The 23,685-nt window shown below is 33.3% G+C and overlaps 1 protein-coding gene across 2 annotated transcripts in view; it reads right to left on the bottom strand.

The window, feature by feature from the left end:
- The window catches only part of PCDH17 (protocadherin 17), a 113,220-nt gene that overhangs the window by 72,647 nt on the left and 16,888 nt on the right, over nt 1-23,685 (bottom strand). The window contains exons 2-3 of one of the 2 annotated variants that reach the window (XM_018056818.1): nt 1,147-1,205; nt 841-1,013 (exon numbers count right to left, since the gene is read on the bottom strand). In XM_018056818.1, coding sequence (XP_017912307.1) covers nt 841-1,013; nt 1,147-1,205 — 232 coding nt within the window. The remainder of the gene's footprint in view (nt 1-840; nt 1,014-1,146; nt 1,206-23,685) is intronic. The other variant, XM_018056819.1, reaches the window with a different exon arrangement.

Raw genomic sequence — 23,685 nt, 5'->3', positions numbered from 1 at the left:
TAATATAATATGCATTTATAACTCTGAAATTCAATTTATGCAACAGTTCTTTTTACTTTTTATAGTTGGATATAAAAAAGCTTTTTCACAGCATCTAAGTCTTACACAAAAGAGTAGCTTAATTTTCTTTGGGTGAATCATTAATAAACATTCTACTGTGTTTAAAACAATAAAAATATTGCTATTAATAAAAAGACATATCGAGCTAATGAATTGAAGTTAGACTTTTATAAAAGACATATATATTCATGAAGAAGCATTTCTTTTTACCTCCATCAGAGTAAACAAGTCCATGTTTATTTGATATCCAGGAAGACTTAGATGTAAATCAAAAGAAGGAGCCAGAACTCTGGCTTAGCTGTTATTTGACTCTTGAAAAACGACTTTGGAGCTAAAACCCACACTAAAAATAATACCAACCTTGCTAAGAGCTATACAATTTCAATCAAGTTTTCATTTCACCTAAATATATTAAATTTATTCATTTAATCTTTATATTAATATATTAAAATGTGCATATCTAGTTAACATATACCATATTTTCCTTTACTAAAATGCAAAACAGCAAAGGTTAGTAAATGTTCATAAAAATAAGTATAATCTAGTGACTTTGGAAAATTTCTCATTCCAGGAAGATTTCAGGCTAGAATCCATGAACTTCATTTTCCTGTGGTTACTGAAGTGTTGAAAATTGCTTTTTGTGTGAGGCAACCTTGGGATTACTGCTTGTTTTGCTATATTATAAAAGCTCCATTCGAAGGTGATAAACTACAACTAGTATTCTGAGGTTTAATATTGCTTAAGCTTTATACTTGGTAAGCATTGGAAGGCTTCACTCACCTTGTTCAAGTGGTTGGCTTTTAGTTGAAGTCGTTTTCATCTTGAGCGCCTCCCTAACAGACATGTCACAGCAGGAGCCTTTGTTAGTGTCTTGGTCACTGTCAGCCTGATCACTGTCCCCGTGCCCACTGTCTCTCAGGCTGGCTCTTTCTGGGTCCTTAAACGTGGAGCTACTGAAATACATATAAAGAAAAAGAAGAGAAAGTATTGTCTCTACGAGTTTGAACCTGAAGTGTAGACTCTTACAAAGCAATTTTGACACGAATGCAAATGGGGAAGCCGAGAAAGTTATTTAATAGGCCTTACCTTTGAACAAACTGCTGCCTGCTGCCCATGTAATTGGGCTCTGCGGGAAAATTGTCTGTCTGCGAAAAAGAAGGAAAAAAATACGTATAGTTGTACACTGGACAAATCTCCTGCAGAGCAACAAGATTTCCTAGTGGAAAAATGATTAATAATTCAAAAATTCCCTTAATCTTCAGATTTGTACATTTTAATTAAATTGGAAATTGCTGACATGTAATTATGTACTCAGAACAATTAAATGATTCCAGTCCACAAATTACCTGTTAAAGTAAACAATGAGCCTGTCATAACTGGCATTCTCTGTTAGTACCAGGATGGATAACACTCTCTGTATTGTTTCATTACTTAGATATTAAGATTGAACATTTGTGGGAGGAGTGGAAAAATGACCTAATTTCTCTATATTAAAAACATGAATTATTTAATAATACTCATTTTGAAACAAATTTGCATCATCTGCTGGGGTTCTTTGCCCTCCTTGATGTAACATCGTTTAAAGTCATCCCCGCCTTAATTAAGAGATATAGGGCCTTTCCTTCAAATTGTACCAGTGACAAACACAAGCATAGCACCTATGACTGGACTCATCTCTGTAATTCATTCTTCGCTGCATCCTTACACTGGAAATTGTACTCAATACAAGGGAGAGGGGTGTTAGCTCTTGATTATTAAAACAAAGTGAAATCAAAATGAGAATTAAAATGTTACTTAAAACATGGAGAATTAAAGACACTGAGAAATGAGACTTGTTTTTGTGGTTGTTTTTACTGCTTCCAAACTGACATGGAGGTCTGCCAAATAGAACTGAATTCTCCTTGTACCATGGAACAGAGTCTTTTGGGAGAAAGAGAGTAGATCTTTCATAGATCTCCCCATACTGTACATTCATACACATTACTTCTTCTTGCAGCTGACTCAGTGACAAAGGTTCTCCTGTTTCCTGCCTCACTTCATATCACACCATTGTGCTCTGAAGCAGCTATGGGTTCCTACAAGATCACCAAGCATACAAGTATCCGTGACACAGAAGCGCATAATTCATGCAGCAGAGGACCCAAGGTAAGGCTTAATGTAGAGCAATGTGTTTTCCTTATAAATAAGGCTAATTTAAACTAATAAGACTCTTTTCTTGTCCCATGTTAATAATTTATTTGGCCTTTTAAACTATTACTGGAAAAAAATTGTTGAGAGTAATAGCTTAGAGTACTCTCTAAGGTTCACTGTCTGCTAGAAGTTGGGGGACAGGAAAAACTTCCACAAATTTCTTAATCTGTTTCTTGTTGTGATTCTAATGACCTTTGTCAAGATAAATGCAAACATGATGGTAAACAAGGTAGATTAATTTCTCACTCCTAATCTATTTTAACTAGTAGTGGTAGCAGATATATTTTATTAGCATGTTTTACAAATTTCCAGATTCTATGAAGCACCTTAATTGCTTCCATAACTAGCTATCCATCTTTAAAAGATAAATATCTTCCATTAAAGTAGTAATGGAAACCAACACCAAGAGCAAAAATGTTTGCAAAATAATTTTGCCAATTTTAAAACTAAAATTACTTAGAAACTCCACATATAAACTTAAAATCATTTTTTTTAATTGGCTGAAAATGAATCAACCCATTATTGCTGTCAGCTCAAAGCTAAGCCTGAGTATTTAGATCAGAAACAGAATCCAGGGTATTAAGGAGAGTGTGTGCCCAGTTCTGTCTGACTCTGTGTGAACCTATGGACCATAGCCAGTCAGGCTGTTCTGTCCATGGGATTCCAGGCAAGAATATTGGAGTGGGTTGCCATTTCCTTCTTCAGGGGATCTTCCTGATCGAGTGATCAAACCCACATCTCCTGGGTTTCCTGTGTGTCCTACGTGACAGGCAGATTCTTTACCACTGATCCACCAGGGAAGCCCATTACGGAAAGAGTAAAATGTAAAGGGAAAAGTGGAAACTCCTAATATTTGCTATATCAGGGCTATTACAGCTAATCTTATAATGTTAATGCCTTTGGTTATGTGGAACTTCATACAATATGGATCCCTATTTAGTTAGACACAGGGAGATAGACTAGGACAACTTTTCTTCCCCTGATATAATAGAGACAGTAACTAAAAACTTTTGCATAATATCAAAGTTCTAAGCAATTCTAATAAGAGACTTAAACTAAGAAATAAAATACATTTTCCAATTAAGTGAAGGGTTATTTTAAATTATGTGCTAGTAGTGTGTGCAGATGTGTCTTTGTATGTTTGTATGTATGTCTCAGAGTGTTTGTGACAACTGGGCAATGGTAATACTTCCAAATATTGTTTTGATGAAAATAAAAACAAACAAGAGACAGTTAGAAAAGAAAGAATTTTGGAAAGGAAAGAAGAGAGAAAAATAAAGGCAGGGAGAAAGACAAGAGGAAAATAGAGAGAGGAGGAAGAGTAAAATAGAAAGATACATACAGGAGGAGAAATGAGGGTAGTTTAAAAAAAGGCAAAAAAAAAGTTGGCTTATTATTATTATTATTATTATTATGGAATTTCACAAAGTACAATGTTAGAAGTCTGAAACTTAATAGTAGCAGAGTATCAGAAGTTTACTAATAATGTCTGTCTGCATTTTTCCATTAAAATAGGTAGGAATGTGAGAGATAGAGTGTGTTTATAATTACCATAATGAAATAGCCATTTAGCCTTTAACAAACTTATGACTAATGCACTATAAAAACCACACTGATTTTAATATAGAAATAACATTTTCATTATCCAGTCTCCAAGGGTATCTGAAAACTCATTAAAATTAATCCAAATATAAAATAACAGTATATACAGAGTAAAACAAACCAATAAAAAAGACAAAAAGCCATATGTATATCAAGGGCTAAACTTAGAAAGAGAAGGGCTTTTAGCTATTTTCCAACAGTGTATTCTAAAAATTGAGTTCCACATTGTACATTTAAAATTCTTAAATTTTAAGTTTAGAAAGAAAGTAAAATTTGAAGTCAAAGACATACATTTTTAGGTCTCAGCAGAATAATTAACTTATGAATATATTTAACTCTTGAAAACTTCATTATTTTCCATAAAAATGAATCATTAGAATGTTTTCCCTTCAAATGCAACTTGAACACAGAAAGTTTCACCATTTATTTTTAAAGCATATAATTTGTTTATTATTAAAAAATGGATCCATGGAATTGATGAGTAGTAACAGAAAAGTTCTAAAGTAAACATTTTGAATTAAATTGTAGGATATGATGATTATTTTAAACTATTTCACTCAGAAATAAAATGGCAAATGTTTGGTACTTTTTTTAAAAATGATCATTTGCTCAGAATGATTACTTAAAACAAATCTAAACTAATTTTAAAAACTGGTTGACCCTCCTAATTTGATTTTTTTTGGTTTCTTGTATTGATTTTTGATGAATATAAAAATTTAGATATTCTTTACATTCTTTTTTATAGAAAACATAAAAAATAATCAAGTAAACAAAGCAGATAAATTCTGTATGATACAAATGGTTTCTTTGATATTTGTCTTTATGTATTATCTTCTAGTGCTCAGGAAATTGTAGTAAATTATAAATGATACTTGAAATCATAATTTTTATTAGCAGTAAGTGGTGATTAACTATTCCTAAGATATACTATTATCTACTACTTGCTCATCAGTTAGAACTCTAAAAATAAATCTATAATATACCAATTTAAAAAATTTGTATCTTTAAAAAAAAAGAAAGAAAGAAAGCACCTACTAAAGCTGAACCATGTTGCCTGAAATTGGGAAAACATTTTATTTGTGGAAGTAGATTAATTTGATATGACCACTTATATGCACATAAAAAAGTTGAGCTGAAAATAGCAAAAGGAGTCAAAATAGATTTTTTTAACTATTAGAAGCATACAAATAGAAATTTAAAAAAATGTCCAACATTTGACACAACTTAACATCTATTAATGATAAAAATTCTCAGCAAACAGGAATAGAAAGAAACTTCTTCAGTTGTATAAACAGCATCTATCAAAAAACAGTATAACTAACATGACTATGAGAAACCTAGACAGCATATCAAAGAGCAGAAATATCACTTTGCTGAAAAAGGTCTGTCTAGTCAAAGCTATGGTTTTTCCAGTAGTCACGTATGGATGTGAGAACTGGACCACAAACGTTGAGCACTGAAGAATTGATGCTTTTGAATTGAGGTGTTAGAGAAGACTTCTGAGAGTACCTTGGACTGCAAGGAAATCAAACAAGTCAATCCTAAAAGAAATCAACCCTGAATATTCACTGAAGGACTGATGCTGAAGCTGAAGCTCCAATACTTCGGCCACCTCATATGAAGAATTGACTCACTGGGAAAGACTCTGATGACAGGAAAGATTGCAGACAACAGGAGAAGAGGGCAGCAGAAGATGAATGGTTAGATACCACGATGGACACAATAGACAGGAATTTTAGATAGTGGAGGATAGGGGAGCCTGGTATGCTACAGTTCACAGGGCTGCGATGAATTGAACATGACTTAGCGACTTGAACATAACAAACACCAAACTTGAAAGACTGAAATCATTCACCACTTCTATTCACCACTGCACGAAAGCCACAGTATGGTCAATAAGGCAAGAAAAAATAAAAGAAGGACACAAACTGGAAAAGGAGGAAAAATTTTTCTCACAGTGTTGTTGTATACTCAGGTAATAGTATTGCTCAAGCAGAAAATAAGAATCAAGACAAATGAAAACAAACAAAACTTCTCAAAGTCAACAAATAAATTAAGCAATGTTGCCATATTTAAAGTCACCACACAAAAATCAATCATATTTCTATATTATAGCAATGAACTATTTGGAAACTTAAATATCTGAAGCAACAGATTTATATTTTCCTAAGAATCAAATACTTAAACAAATAGATAATTTACAAAAATAAAAATAAAAACAAGTACAGAATCTGTATGCGGCACATTACAAAAAGTGATGGAATAAGTTAAAGGCCTAAATAAATGGAAAGATATATCATGTTTATGGATTAAAAATTCAACATAATCAAAACATCAAAGTTCCGCAAATAATCTATACATGTAATATAATTACATTCATATTCTTTGCATGACTTTCTGTAGCTATAGACAAGAGGATTCTAGAATTTAAAACAAAAAAACTATAATATTCAAATTTTTTTTTAAAAAAGATTAAATTTGAAGGAATCACATTAGCCTGTTTTAAGAGATACTGCGAAGCTACACTAATGAAGACAGTGTAGTATTGTCAATGGAAAAGACACATAGATCAATGTGACAGAGGAGACTATTCAGAAGTAACCAACAGAGATATTCAACTGATTTTCTACCAGGTTGCAAAAGGCAATTCAATAGAAATAAACAACTTATTAAAACAAAACAAAAACACTTTAAAAACTTTAAATTGATCCCAGATCTAAATGAAAATATAAAACTTAAGAAAACGCTGCAGAAAATCTATGTGACCTGGTGTTAGGCAGAATTCTTTGACATAATAACAAAAATATGATCCATAGGGGAAAGAAAAGACCAAAATTAACCCAATAACTTGGTATTTACCTTAAATAAATGAAAACTATGATCACACAGATATCTGTACATTTTTCAAGAGCTCTCTTTGCCAAAACTGGAATCAGCCCAAATAACTTTCAACTGGTGAACAGACTGTGGTATATATATAGAATGAAAACTATAAACAACAACAACAAAAATGAACAATTGATCCAACAACTTGGATGAATCACAAAAGCATTATGCTGAGTGGAGGAAGCCAATCTCAAAAGAATTGTACATTGTATGATTCTATTTATAAGACTTTGCAAAAAAGCAAAAACTGTTATGACAAAGAATAGATCAGTGGATGCCAGGGTTAAGACTGACTATAGAGATAGAGCATAAGGAAGCTTTTTAAGGTGATAGAACTCTTTAGTATGCTGACTGTGGTGTTAGTTTCATGAAGTTATACATGAAAACACACACACATACATTCAAAAAAGGTTCATTTTACTGGATGCTAATAACAGGTAATTCTAAGTATAAATGTATATGGTGATCATCTGCATCACATACACACTGAAGCTACTTCTGTCTCACAGAGAATTATAAAACTAGAATTGTTTTCATTAAATAGTCTCAATAAAGACTATTTCTGAAGTTTGTCTTTAAAATCTATACAGTTAACTTTCAAAACCCTATGTAGAGATCTCATGTTTATTTGGACAGGCTACAAAGGGATTTGAGATATAAAACTCTATATAGCCACACTAACAAACCCAAGCATCACTCTATAAGACAGTCATCTTAAATATGAATTATTTAGCTTAATTTTCATTTTTTTCAAAGATCATTTTCTTGTGTGTAGTCCTTGTTTACCCAGCCATACAATACATACTTTAAATAAATAAAGATTTCAGACTGTATTTATGGCAAAGAAGCTTTTCCTTTCAATGCATGAAAAAATGTAGCTATATCATGAAGAAGTAGGAACCAGCCTTAGAAATGGTGAGTCTTTTAATTTAGAAAATACCTCATGAAAGTGACTCTATATTTGTAAATAAGTGAATCTTTGTAAAAACTAAAGACACTGAATATGAAATTATTAGCATCTAAGATGCCCCAAAGTGTATGAAAAGTTGCCAAAATAATTTTACAACTTTGATGGTATCAAAGGATAAAATAATCTAAAATGTGTGGTTTTATATTTTATATGAGATAATATGTGAAAATTCTTCGTTGTATAATAGCTTTCCTGTTATAACTTTTTAGCTTTTTATTTTTTGACTGTATTTCACAGCTTGCAGGATCTTAGTTCCCCAACCAGGAACTGAACCCAGGCTCCCTGCAGTGGAAGCGCAGAATCCTAACCACTGGAAAACTAGGGAATTCCCACTTTTAAAACTGTTTAATCCTATAAGCACCACTGTAATAATCTCAAAATGATGATAACTGGATGAAAGTCCAGTAAATTGTAAAACACTACCGAATTTCTAGAAAATGGGAAAACTGTGGAATGAGAAAAATAAAATCCTCATCATTTCGAGTCTCATTTCAAAAGAACTTTAAGAAAAAATCAGAGTACTATTCTCCAATTGTATCCCTACAAAAGGAGGAGAGAAAAAAACATTGTGAGCATTAGGAAAGCAGACTCTAGAGTTATTTTTCACCATCATAGATACTATTTAAGTAAATGATGCTAGAACTCAATCAATGATTAGTGCAATAACTATATGATAAATATATACACAATACCTTGGTGCTAATTTACCAGCAATATCTTACATTTCCCATTATAGAGTCATGAGGCAGTCAGGAAACTTCCTATGGAGAGATCAATTTTGACAAACCAAACAGCTCTGGCATTTCCAAAATCGTTGTTGTGGAAACACAGAAGACAGTGGTTTAAAAACTGCTGGCATTTTTTTGATATTATTTTGTGTTTCTAGGTCTGTTTCTTACCAAAGAGGAGGCCATTGGGACAGAGGTTCAGTAGGTAAACTGAAGCATACGGTTAGCTCAAACTATGCACAATATAAAAATCTAGCATTCAACAATGTAAAATTTGCAATATCTGAGATTCAATCAAGAATGACAAGGCATGCAATAAACCAGGAAAATATAAACCATACCTAGGAGAAAGATCAATCAATAAAACGAGACCCTGGCATGAAAAAGATGACAGAATTAACCAACAAGGACCTTAAAATATCTTAGAATATTGGAAATATGGCCAGGAATGTAAAAGCATGACCCTGCGAGTAAGTGCCTCAAGTTTTGAGCCCTAAGAACCTCTCTTGCGGTATCCTCGTCTTGGGCCTAAAGACAAGAAATAGGGTCAAAATGAAAGTTCTAAAATGGAAAAATTAAAACTAAAATTCAAAACTATAATATTTGAAAATAAAGATACAATAAATAATATTGACAACAGATTAGACAATGAGGGACAAAAGATGTAGTATTTTGCACCAAGTTCTAGAAGCATCTACCTCACCAATTATATATATATATTTACATATATAATATATATACACATATACATATATATGTGTATATAATATAAATGTTTTATGTTTATCTGAATAAACTTTATATATCTGTGCCAGCAGCCTGTAATTTTGTAACATATGAGAGCAGACAGATATGTCAAATACAAAAAGATTATTTCAAAGGCTGCAATACAAATATAAAGAAAGCTTTCATTCTAGTGTTATTGATCTAGAATTGGAATTATTGAAGAAAAACAAAAGTATGTACTTGACTCTTTGAAGTCATCATTAAGAGAAAACTTCTCAAAAGTGAATGTTCAGTTGGATGTGTAGTTATAGTTTCAGCTATACTTAGATGATCAGTGTTTTCCTAATTCAGAGGAACAGGGGAGTGAAATTTTAAAAGTACCTTTGAATTAAGGACAAAAGATTGATAGTATGTATTGATGCCACTGGGTTGCAAACAAAATGAAACAAGTTGAACTTTTCCCTTAATTCAAAGGCACTGCTTTTCACATTGATAACAAGCATTCTCTTTGCAGCAGTCTGAACACAAGGGAGTGTTAAGAGGTGAATAATTCACTTTAAGCCTTTTCATACTGACATTGCTTCTGATAGCTCTGCCTTCAACAGAATATATGGTGTGGTTCTCTACACATTGCTGAAGTAGGCAACAACATTTTAAGCCACCACTTATAAAGTTATCTGACAGCACCTATGGCTTTGAAATTTCTAAAGTGCATGAGGTATGGCAATAACTGTATTTATCAGTGATTTCCAAAATAATACATTTTATACAAATACAGTGTGGGCCACACTTGTGTTACGTTACTAAAAGCACAAGGGAAAAAAAAGAGAAATTCTTACCACATTGAGCAAAAACTAACATTACTTTAAATTTAAAAATGGGAGGACAAGCTATATCCCGTAAGTGAGAATTCTAAGTCCACTATTCAACTCGGATGACTTAGATGAATTTTTGAAGTGATGTGGCTGTATCTGAAAAACTCTTGAAAATGTTAACCGTTTTATAAATGGCATTGTTAACTTAATAATAGCTGGCATGCCAGAATTCAATTATGCAATTTGTGATCTTAAAGTCGTCTTTGACAAGAAAGAAGAAAATTGAAATACTCAAAAGATAAAATGAGAGCTATTTGTTACCTGGAAAAGCGCACAAAATAGAGAAAAATGCACATTCTCTTTATATATTTGCTGAAAGTTGGAGCCCAGAGACCACCGGGATCCACCAAATGCTAACTGCGCTATTCCACTGGCAAGGGCAGCACATTAGGCCATGAGTTGATGTCTTAGGAAAGGAATCCAAACCAGTTTACTGAAAGATTGCTAACTTCAACATCCCTAATTAATCCATTCTCTTCAGGATGCTAAGCATCTCCATCTCAGCCCTATGTAATATGCAGTTCCCTTTTTCTTCCAAGCAGCAGAGGAAGTTTGATATTCTTTTGTTTTCTTTTTTAACTCTTTACCAGACATTTATTCTTAAGAAACTCTCCTCTGCTTTCCTCCTATTGTACTCTTTTTCCATCTCTCTGAAGAATATGGAAAGATTTTTCCCCCGGAGGGAATATCTGAAACTAAATTCTCTACAATTGGGCCTCCAAGAAACTAACGACACAAATATATATCCCCAACAAAAATTCATTATAAGCCTGAACTTCTAGAATGCTCCACATGAGAAGATAAAAACAAAAAGGGAGGGAGAAAAATTAGTGACACATTATTTGACTTCTTATCACTATGAATGCTGTCTTTCTGCAAAATACATGTCTTTAAAATCTAATTTTATTAATTTTGAGAAACTTGCTCATAACCAAATGGAAATTTTAAAAAATTGAGGAGGGGGGGGGTTCAGGATGGGGAACACATGTATACCTGTGGCGGATTCATGTCGATGTATGGCAAAACCAATACAATATTGTAAAGTAATTAACCTTCAATTAAAATAAATTAATTTATATTAAAAAATTGAATTATTTGATTCAAACCAACTTTTAGTCCAATTAACTTAGGTAATATGGAAATGCTTTGAAACTCTACCTCACTGCATCTAAATGCATGTAGATGGTATCACAGCACTATTATCACTATTTTATACTTGGAGATTTGCAGTATGCTGCTGGAGAAGGCAATGGCACCCCACTCCAGTACTCTTGCCTGGAGAATTCCATGGACAGAGGAGCCTGGTGGGCTGCAGTCCATGGGGTCACTAAGAGTCAGACACGACTGAAGCGACTTAGCAGCAGCAGCAGCAGCCCTACATTAGGATCTACAAAATAGTATTATTAATATTTACTATTCATTCTTTTCAGTTGTCCTAGGAGACACAATATAGTCACTGTACACATTTTTTTTTTTAAACAGAAAAACTACAGCTGACTTTCCTAGGGTCACTTGTCATATGCCTAATTCATTGTAGGACAGTAACACTTGCCAAAGACTGCCAGGAACCGTCGGTTGATGTACTGCCTCTCTGAGAAATAGAGAAAAATAATGCTTCATCCTCCAATATTTTCAGAAATAACTTAATGAGACATTAATGTGAATTGCCTTCAAATGATCTTAAAAATTATTGTTACATACTAAGTAAAATAGTACTACTGTTACCCCTGATAACAAGATGGCTCTTTGGGCATTTGTACCTTTCTTTTTATACTTTCATATTAAATTATTTTAATATGCTTAATATTATACTTAATTCTAATGACTAGATTTTTCCAGTCACTCAGTCATATCTGACTCTTTATGACCCCATGGACACAGGCTCCTCTGTCCATGGAATTCTCCAGACAAGAATACTGGAGTGGGTTGCCATTCCCTTCTCCAGGGGATATTTCCAATCCAGGGATCAAGTCCAGGTATCCTGTATTGAAGGCAGATTCTTTACCATCTGAGCCACCAGGGAAGCCCTAAAAAGGTAATAATGGCACCTATTATCAAATATATAATGTATACTGTAAGCTTAACTGTATAATTACCATCATTATAGTCATATATTATCAATTGTCAAAATAGGTACTTCTGAACTTTTACAGTGCAAATTTAAGGTATTATATTTAGTCAATCACTAGGTAAAATTCCTAAAAAGTAAATAACTAACCTAAAAAGTAAAACAATCTGTATGGCCGTTATCTGTTTCATTAGTATATTTTTTCACAATACGCTAAAATTTAAAACTTTATGCATGCAATGATTTGGTAAGCACAATTCACCAGTCTTGCACCTCAAAATACTGACAGTCAATTATTTTTAAAATGATGATTATATTCACAAATGCAAGAAAAAGTTATCAACAAGATCAGTTTCTGATATGATTTTGCATCAGCCTTTCAAGTCATTGGCTGTATAGGTGCATTCCAATTCTTTTTTTTTTTTTAAGAGAAGAAAAAAGTAGGAGGAATTCAAGATGAAATTAAATGGTGTAGCACCTTTCTCACATTTCCTTCCTCTAACACTTGATAGGCATAGAGAATTTTTAACTCTTTATAAGTAAGGATTCAGCCAACCAGCTAAACAGACAATGTATTTTACAGTATTTAGTATATACTTTTGAGAAATTCTGAGTCTTCAACATTTTGCAAGTATTTAAGGATAATTTACTAACTCCTTCCAAAGAACAAAAATTATATAAAAATGTAAATTAAAAAATATCCATTGGATTTGAATTTCTGGCTTAAAAACAAAAGAGTAATTTGAAAGCTCAATTATGGAAATTAGAAGATAACATACAGGAATCTGGAAGACTTGTCCTCAGAAATGAACATTACAAAGAAAAAAGCATTCTTATATTTGAGGAAAAATTAATTATTAATCAAATTTATGAGTATTAGATTATCAGAATATTTTTCAATTCCCTCTGAAATATAAGAATAAGTATCACATTTAAAATGCATGAGTCAAAGGAAATAGTCTATTTTAGATTAGTGTTCTTACCTGAAATTAAAATAAAGTTAAGTGTCTTTACTAACGTTAACATATTTTTAATTAAACATTAGCAGAAAATGAAATGAAATATCTCTACTCTCTATCAGGTCGTCACTTAATTCCTAATTCAAGCACCCCCCCCATTCTTTTTTTGCTTGAAGACTTTAATTCTAAGAATTTTTCTTCTCTAGTATTCTTTCTTAGAGAATCACTTCATGAAGTAATAAGAAAGCATTCTTCCAATATATCAAATATCTAGTTTTGAAGGAACAGTCATTTTTATTTTGTTAGAAACCGTTCAAAGTCTGGGCTTCCCTGGTAGCTCAGTAGTAAAGAACCTGCCTGTCAAAGCAGTAAACTCAGGTTCTATCACTGGGTTTGGAAGATCCCCTGGAGAAGGAAATGGCAACCGAATCCAGTATTCTTGCCTGGGAAATACCATGGACAGAGGAGTCTAGCAGGCTACAGTCCATGGGGTGGCAAAACAGTTAGACATGACTTGGTGACTACAACAACAACAATTTAAAGTCTAAATAGTACAGTTTTTTAACAGACACTCAAATAGAAAAAAAAAAACAAACAAATATTATTAACAGGTATGACTTACAAAATTGGTTGGTGAACTCTGGATGGTTATGGGACTCATTCTCTGTTTTTGAAAATAAAGTTTTATTGAAACTCAACCATTCCCTTTCACTTATATGTTGTCTTTGGCTGCTTTCATCCTTCAATGGCAAAGTTCAGTAGTTGTGACAGAGTCCATATTGCCCCTGAACTTTAGAATAGACCCAGAGGGATGTTGTGGGGAGGGAGACGGGAGGGGGGTTCATGTTTGGGATCGCATGTACACCCGTGGTGGATTCATGTCAATGTATGGCAAAACCAATACAGTATTGTAAAGTAAAATAAACTAAAAATAAAAATTTAAAAAAAAAAAGAAAAAAAAAAAGTTGAAGGTTCCTGACTTAGAAAGACTCAGTTCAGTTCTTAACCTACAATTAACATTTTTTACTCTACTCACTTCTGTATATAAAATATCAATAGTAATGAGGCATTTTCACATATGTGATTACTTGCTTACTCATGTCTGACTCTTTGCAACCCTTTGGACTGTAGTCTACCCGGCTCCTCTGTCCAGGGTATTTTTCAGGCATGAATACTGGAGTAGGTAGCCATTCCCTTCTCCAGGGGATTCCTGACCCATGGATCAAATTGTGTCTCCTTTGCCTCCTGCATTGCATGTGGATTCTTTATCTGCTAAGCCATCAGGTCATGATTTAGAAGTCATTTTCATCCTCTGTGCGACACAGACTTTCTCACAGAGTATGCATTTAGAAAGTACCTGATTGAAAAACGAATCATACTTTTAAGTGGATTTAGGCCTTAGGTGATTTATGGCATGTTTATATTCAATTCCAAGCAATTTAAAACTGCAGAAGCAGTACCACCATGGGAACACTTGAAAGCAAAATGCACTTAGACGCATGAAGTTTCCTGAACTGTATTGTAAGTTCTTCTAGAGTGTTCTTAAGGATAACAATAACCCATTCCTTCCCAAAGAAAAGAATTCTTCAGTTTGCTGAGCTTTGTCTCCTGTGCTTCTTTACATTTTAGAGGTTGATGTCATCACAGTATTTCAACTCTTCCAAGTCTATTATTTCCTTTCAGCCTGACTGACTGGTGCTATTATAATTATTTCTGTTTTATGGATGGAGAAACTGATGCCTGTGGACTTCATGAAAGACTAGCCAGAGGTTCCAGTATGAGTAAGTAATATGAAGAAGTTCTTTTGACTCCAAATTTTGCATTCTTTCAAATAAAAATCCTGCAAGTTCTATATGATTCATCTTGCTTTTGTGTGTATTATCCTTTTCTTTCTATTCTATTCTATTTATCATTGTCTGACACATCTCACAGATTATTTTCATTCTAAGCATGCTTGTTAACCAACACTCTCTACAGACTTCTAATGCCAGGTCACATCTAGTTGAATGGCTTTATGCCTATAATTGGTCAGCCCTGAAATCAAACACAAATAAAAATAATGATGTCTACTAGACAATTTTTGATGAGAATAAAAGAATCAAAGCCAGTTCTATGATTAAATATGAGACTCCAGGGCTGCTTCTAGAGTCTCCAAAATTTGAAAGTATTTTCAGTGTTTAGGAACAAGTACAGAGCCTCTTGACACTACTGCTGGTTTCCCATCAGAGAGACCCTGTGACAACATGCTGTACATGGGCTCCAGTGGAGTGTTAGATGTTTACTATGTGGAAGCCTCAAAGAATTCTCTTTTAAATTGACCTGCAGTTTAGGAAGTAAGTTGTATTACTTCATAGCAGCAATTTTCATGCTATAAGATGTTCTCATACTCTACAGATACCTCAATAGAAATGCATGTCAAATATGATATCCCAACTGGTGTAGGAGTAAACATCCTAAACTCTGAGTCAGATGACATTAGTTCTCTATTCCTGGCAAGCTGTGGTAACATTTCTGTGCTTCGATTTTCTCACATGAAAAGAAGTGCAAATGAAATCAGATGCTGTCATATGTCTCTAACTTTCTAATGTTCATTGCCTACAATTCTTGCACGGAAACTTCTCTTCAGTTTCTATCCAGTGTCAGCTTTATTTCTCACAAGGTCTCCCTGAATAAAAAGCACAATTCTAAGGAAGGCTTAATAATATCTCTCCCCTTCAGGGTTTACTTTGGTGGTTTAAGAAGTTTTAGACATCTAGAAACAAATTTTCACAAGATAAATTCTATCAAAAATCAATCACATTTTAAAATGTCTAACATTAAAACAAAAGTGATCACTCTTAGTTTAGAGAGGTCAAAATAGAAATTTACAGTAAAACAAATTTGCATTTCAGTAAAATTACATTTTTATAATCATAAATAATCTAGGATTGAGGCCTACTGAAATTTTGTTTTTGCAGGAAATATGTCTACATATTAAAAGCCAAAAGTTTAACTGCTCCAGAATGTTTTCTGTCTTTTGCTGTTAACAAAAATACTAATATGGGTTAATATTTATTGAATTTAGTATCATTAACATTAGTTTTCAGCACAATCATATTTCACTCTTAACACTTATGACAGCATGATGAGTAACAAATATTATTATTACATTTGGTAAGAAAACAGGAAAAAAAGTTAAGCAACTTGCTCTGGACTGAAAAGCAAGTTTTATTTGCTTTTAAAAGCCAAGGCCTTGAAAACAGAATCTCATTGTAAGGAATCTGCCAATCATGTGGATATGGAGAGAGTGGAATGAACTGAGAGAATAACACTGATGCATATACAACACCATGTGTAAAATGCATAGCTAGTGGGAAGCGACGGTATAGCCCAAGGAGCTCAGCTCTGCAGTGACCTCCAGAAGGGAGGTGGGAGGATAGGGGTGACCTAGAGTAAGACACAAGAGTGAGATGGGGAGGCCCAAGATGGGGAGACATATGTATACATATAGCTGACTCACTTTGTACAGCAGGAACTAGCACAACATTGTAAAGCAATTATACGTCAATAAGTAAATAAATAAATAAAAACTAAAAATAAATAAAAACGAATTTGGATAAAAAAGAGTCTGTCAATGAGAGTAAGATTAAATGAATTGCAAAATGTTCATAATTGGCCAAGAATTCCATCATTTATATGAAAATACATCATGGACATAGAAAGATATTTATGCTATATTTATATAAATTTGAGTAAAAAGCAGCTTTAATATATTGTTTTGAATATATAAGATTTTAAAATTGAAATATAGCTGCCTACAATATTATAAAGTAAAAATCTAGTTGTGTGTGTGTTTGCACATATGTGTGTGTGTGTGTGTGTATGTCATGTATTGCCCATCCCAGCAGGGACTGGTACAACAACTCAAAATTAAACATATTAATATTTCTTTGAATTTTTGCATATCAGGGTTTTGTAATAGTTGTTGTTCCCAAGAGTAAACTCTCTTCATATGGAAACTAGTGACTTGCTAAAAATCAAACAGGAAGGGAGTAACTTTTCCTGTGGTGAAATGTAGTCCCTAGAAGCTGACTACAGATTCCCAGCTTGATGATCAGTTCAGTTCAGTTGCTCAGTCTTATCCAACTCTTTGTGATCCTATGGACCGCAGCACACCAGGCCTCCCTGTCCATCACCAACTCCCGGAGTTTACTCAAACTCATGTCCATTGAATAATGCCATCCAACCATCTCAACCTCTGTTGTCCCCTTCTCCTCCCACGTTCAATCTTTCCCAGCACCAGGGTGTTTTCAAATGAGTCAGTTGTGCACATCAGGTGGCCAAAGTATTGGAGTTTCAGCTTCAGCATCAGTCCTTCTAATGAATATTCCGGACTCATTTCCCTTAGGACAGACTGGTTGGATCTCCTTGTAGTCCACAGGACTCTCAAGAGTCTTCCCCAACACCACAGTTCAAAAGCGTCAATTCTAAAGCTGTTGAAATCCAAAAGGCAGTTGACCAGCCGTGCCTGGGTCTTAACCACACAGATATAGAGGCACAGTCTCAATGGAGAAACTTATTTTTTAATAAGTCACACACAAAAAAATAATGGTCCAAAGACTTTATTATTCAACATGTATTTACATATCCATCGTCCTTGAAGAATTCTTCTTTATAGGTTACCTAATTCTATATGGGATTTTTGGTCAGTATTTGCACACTTATTTTATTAAAATATATAATTATTCTTGAAAGTTTATTTAAAGTCATTATCTGAATATTTTCTGGGTATGCCAGGTCTTCTGGACAAATATTCTCTACTTTACTTGCAAATACTTAACTTTTCAGAAAAACCTGTTTTCAGACCTGTGCCAATTAATATGGAAATCAGCTTTTAATATCTTTGGCCATGAAAGATAGCTAGGTTCCTCTCCTTGTAAAAATAGAGATTTTCTTTTTTCCAAGCAATTTTGATTATTTTTAGAGCTGTAAGAATTTTTTAAGAAAAATTTAAAGGTCACTTTCCATTTACAATAACTGCACTATTTCCCATTCTTGAACATCTCTTACACCCAACAGATTGTACTCCCACCCCGATCTTGCCCCTCTGTCCACTGGTAACTACTAGTTTGCCTTCTGTATCTACAAATTTGCTTCTTTTTTTGCTGATTTTCACTAGTTTGCTATATTTGTAATATTCCACATATAAGTGCTATCATACAGAGTTTATATTTCTCTGACTTATTTCATTTAGCATAATGCCTTCCAGGTTCACCCATGTTGCTGCAAATTGCAAAATTTCATTCATTTTTATGGCTAAGTAGCATTCCACTGTGTATATATACAATACATGTTACACATCTTTATTCATTTATATGTTGATAGACACTTAGGTTGCTTTCAAATCTTGGCAATATTAAATAATGCTGCTATGATCTATAAACAATGAGGTGTATATATATATATATTCAAATTAGTGGGTTTAAAAAAAAATTCTTTTGCAGATATATAGCCAGGAGTGGAATTGCTAGGCCATGTGGTAGTTCTAGTCTTAGTTTTTGTGAACCCTCCATACTGTGGAGGGTACACATACTTTCATAGTGGCTGTACCGAGTTTACATTCACATCCACAGCGTATAGAGTTCCCTTTTCTCCACGTTCTTGCAAACGTGTTATTTGTGTTCTTTTTGATGGTAGCCATTCTGACAGCTGTGAGGTGAAGGGTTTTGATTTGCCTTTTCTTGATGAGTAGCAATGTTAAGAATATTATGTCTCTTTATTTTTGGTTCATTAGACACATTTTTTATAAATATAAGATGCAAAATAGATAAATTTCCTGAGAGATAAAAAGCTGAAGAATTGTTCTAGTCACTGATAGTCTGTTTCCTTTTTCCTACTTTATGAAATAGGGAATTGGGTGGTCACATATAGTTTGAAAAACAGGTTTTTCCTCTCTCTGAAGGAGCATGAGTTTATTATTCAAGCAGAGTCAGGTAGTTTATAAAAGCTATGCACTTAGTATAAAAAAAAGACAAAGGAAGCTGTGGTACGTATACACAATGGAGTATTACTCAGCCATTAAAAAGAACACCTTTGAATCAGTTCTAATGAGATGGATGAACCTGGAGCCAATTATACAGAGTGAATTAAGCCAGAAAGAAAAACACCAATACAGTATACTAACACATATATATGGAATTTAGAAAGATGGTAATGATGACCCTGTATGCGAGACAGCAAAAGAGACACAGATGTATAGAACAGACTTTTGGACTCTGAGGGAGAGGGAGAGGGTGGGATGATTTGGGAGAATGGCACTGAAACATGTATACTATCATGTAAGAAACGAATTGCCAGTCTATGTTTGATGCAGGATACAGGATGCTTGGGGCTGGTGCATGGGGATGATCCAGAGAGATGATATGGGGTGGGAGGTGGGAGGGGGATTCAGGATTGGGAGTTTGTATGCACCCGTGGTGGATTCATGTCAATGTATGGCAAAACCAATACAGTATTGTAAAGTAAAATAAAGTAAAAAAAAAAAAAAAAAAAAAAAGGAAAGAAAGAAAAAAAAAAGACAAAGTATAAAACTCTTCCTAGTCTAATTTGATTTAAAAATCTTGATACTCTTTTCTTGAGAGGACAGAATGTCACAAATATGAAATGGTGCACCTAGTTGCATGGTGCATAAACAGCTCAAACTGAAAGCATAACAATAATTTCTCCATCTACTATTGCAGAACCAATAAATAAGCAAAATGAAAATCATGACACATTATTACATTACTCTCTGTTGCCTCTATTCATTAAAAAAGCATAAGTGCATTTAAAATTATTTCACATGTCAAATGACACGCAAGGCTTTACAACTGAGATGATGCTGAAAGGGATATTTGTAAAGGGTGGATGTATTGTCATATTTGGTATATATCAAGATTATGATAAAAGTATGAGAAATCAGAGTAATAGTTGCTTCACACCAAAGTAGTAGCATAGTACCTAAAACACTTACTTCATTCACCTGTACCATGTGTTTTCTAACAGAAGTTAATTTAAAAAAAAAAAAAAAAAACAATAAAAAGAGCTTTAGAGAAACCCTTCCCTGTCAGTGAACCCTTAAATGGATTCTTTTTCAGTTTCCATGTCAACTTAATATACTAGATTACATTAACAGCACTTGCTTGTAAATAAGGAAGATCTGAACCCTATTAATGGAACTATGCTGCCAAAATAATCAGCTTCATACTTAACAAGTTTCCAAGTATTTGGAAAAGCTGCGAAATGGGATTATAAGGTTAAGCTTTGTACATCTGGCTCATCACTATATAAATATTTCAGAAATTTGATCTCAAAGGCTGAAGAAACACCTGTTTAATCATGATTCTTTTCCAAGTTACATGAACTTCAGTGAACAGAGCAGTGTACAAACACTGACAAGAAATCATGGTCAATTTACATAATTATTTTTTCTGTTAGGCATGTAATTTTATTACATTTCACTCTTCTGAGTGAAGTGTAAGAAACATTTTAGGAGGGTTCTGTAGCATCATATTTATGTTGGCATAAGGGGCTTGAGAAGTGCCAATTTTTTTTTAATTAAGGATAATCACCTGTTTTACTAAATGCTGTTTTTTCATATGTCATGGTAGGTAATTTTAGTGTAATTGGATGTTGTAACTATACATTACTGTAATATAGATCTGGAGAATAATTAATGAGAAGTAGGAGTTTGTGAATAAAGCAACATAAAAAGTTTGTCAGTTCTTTCAGTTAAGAGAACCCTTAATGAAGTTGAACATCAGTTGCTTTAACCAGATCCAGAATTAAACAACTATGCTGATGCTACTGTCAAATACACACCAGCCATTAAGCCTGATTTTATTTTTTGAAATTTTGTTCAAAAAGGTAATTGAGTTAAAAATGTACTGAGTATGGTTCTGATCAAATTAACTTCAAATATCCAACTTGAAAACAACGACTTTGGAACTATGATCCAAAATGGCAGCTAAAGGTCAATGAATCAAATTTCCAATTATATTTCCTGGGAGCAGATGGGTGCAATAAAACCTAATGATTGAATTTTAAATGCTTTCATGCACCTTTTATCTATTTCCCAACATGTTGATTCTACTTTAATCCTCTAACAAGATAATAGGTTTATTACAATTAACCAACTGAAATGATATCTCCATTTGCCAATTATTATATCATATTACCTGAGGATACTGAATTAGAGCCCCTTTTCTTTTCCAACCCCTAGCACCTTTGCATCCCACACTTTCACCAAACAAAACCCAACCTATAATATCATTAAATAACAGATGTGTCCTTGGAGATTAAATTTCTCTAGTTAAACGATGACTATTTAAATAAAGCAGTTCACTGAAGCTTGGCAGGAAATTTCAAATGAAAATAACTTTAAAGAATTTGTTGACAAAGTTTAACTATAAATTTCCTTTCTTTATGTTAGGAACTGATATGTTAGTCTATTTCTCTGACTTGTACAGTCATAAATAAATAAAGAAGATTTATCAAGAGGTAAATAGCTAAGCATTCTATTTTCAGGAGTGGCAGATGGAGAATCCTTTCTCTACTATATCTCAATAGAGCACACTCTTGCCTGAAGAACAAAATGAGGGAGTCATGTGGAGAGGTTCATTTTATCATTTTTATATAAAAAGAATATCAACACTTTACTTCTTAAAATATACATTCAAGTCTAGATTAAAGGAAATAAGAAGCTTTTTAGTTTTAACTAAATAAAAGTATCTTGTCTATGAGGTGCATTTTAATGATGCCAAACATAGTACTTTGAATCCAACCCATCTGAAATTCAATGTACCCCTGTACAGCTCCACTATGTAAAATCAACTATATGATCTTAAGTCCAAATGTACATATGGTCAGCTCTTCATATCATCGGGTCACACATCCTCAGATTCAAACAATCTCAAACAAAAAGCATTTGGGGGAAAAAAATTCCAGTAAGTGCCAAAAAACAAAACCTGAATTTGCTGTAAGCTCCAACTATTAACCTAGCATTTACATTATATTTACAACTATTTTCATAGGATTTACATTGCCTTTGGTATTGTGAGTAATCTAGAGATAATTTGAAGTACATGGAAGGATATGTGTAGGCTACATGTAATTACTAAACCATTTTATATATGGGACTTGAGCATCTTTAAATTTTGGAATTCAAGATGTCCAAGAATACACCCCCCACAGATACTGATGGGCAACTGTACAGTTAAGTAGTAATTTGGTGAGAAATTCCACCATGGTCTCTTCAACCTATATACGTACATATATATATATATTCTTTTAAATATATATACATATTTAAAAATATTTAAGTTATACATAAATGTAGAAGGTTCTTAAGCTATCTATGTAAAAATATGTTTTCTGAATGGATATCACAGAAAAGATACCAGAGGGCAAAGATAGGAAGAAAAAAATTAGAACAGATCAGTATAAAATATAAGCAATAATTTCTTTCCATTTGCTTCACTCAAATTATGTGCTTTGATGATACTTTTCAGTTATTTAAACAACTTTTTGAGAAATTTATAAACAGATGACACATGTGTTTAGATTATTTGGTTTATGTGAAAAGAAATTAAACTCAGGAAAACTAGTATCTTTGCAAAACATTCACATTCTACCAACATTATTTGGAAGTCACCTTTCCAGATTTCTCAGCTGTATTCTTAAAAAAAAAAAAAAAAAGCACGTATGATAGTTCAAGAACAAGCACATTCTGGAAAGAAGTAAAATTCAGACAGATTATGAAATATTAATATTTCAGGTCCAGCTTGGATCCACTGTGTAGGAGAAGGTCTGCCCTGGATACATGGGCCTTTGATATCTAATAGTGCCATGAATCAAGACCCAGCCTGACTGCTCATCTGGACAGAATAGCACTGACTGTTGATGGGCCTTCTCTCCCTCAAATAACAAATATTCCAGGGTGAATTTACAGATGGACTTGAACTATAATGTTTATATAATTGTGAATATAAATATCCCCACTGAGAACTTATTATTCATAGGCTAATTGATGTAATATTTGACACCGTTAGTTTACTGTTTATGAAAGTCTTTTGCTTTTTCATAAATGAGAGTTGACAGTGAATTCTGAACTTCCTAAATGTATATTTCTATGCTCCTTTCGATTGTTTTTTTCCTTAACTTTGAATCTTGACTCTTCTGTCAAAAGAGGATAATTAAATTTATAATATGGTGTGAAAGCTCATTCTGCTTGAAGCCTTTATTCCACCAAGCCTCCTAATTGTTTGACCTGAATTTTCCATCAAAATTTAAAATTCAGATAAATAGTAATTAAGTCCTGTAGTAGTTTAAAAGCAACATGTGTATGCATGTGTGCATTTAGTCTGTCTGACTCTGCAGCTCTACAGACTGTAACCTACCAGGCTCTTCTGTCCATGGATTTTCCTGGCAAGAATAGTGGAATGGGTTGCCATTTCCTACTCCAAAGGATCTTCCCAACACAGGGATTAAACCTGCGTCTCTTGTATCTCCTGCATTGGCAGTAAAGTATTCCAATTAAGAGCTCTTTAAAATATTTCATGACTTACTCTTGAATTAATGAATATGGCTTGAACAACTCTGAAGA

Source organism: Capra hircus, chromosome 12 (assembly GCF_001704415.2).
Source record: "Capra hircus breed San Clemente chromosome 12, ASM170441v1, whole genome shotgun sequence".
Classification (NCBI taxonomy): Eukaryota; Metazoa; Chordata; class Mammalia; order Artiodactyla; family Bovidae; genus Capra; species Capra hircus.
Note: the sequence above shows the minus strand (reverse complement) of the source record. Positions and strands in the feature narration are given on the sequence as shown.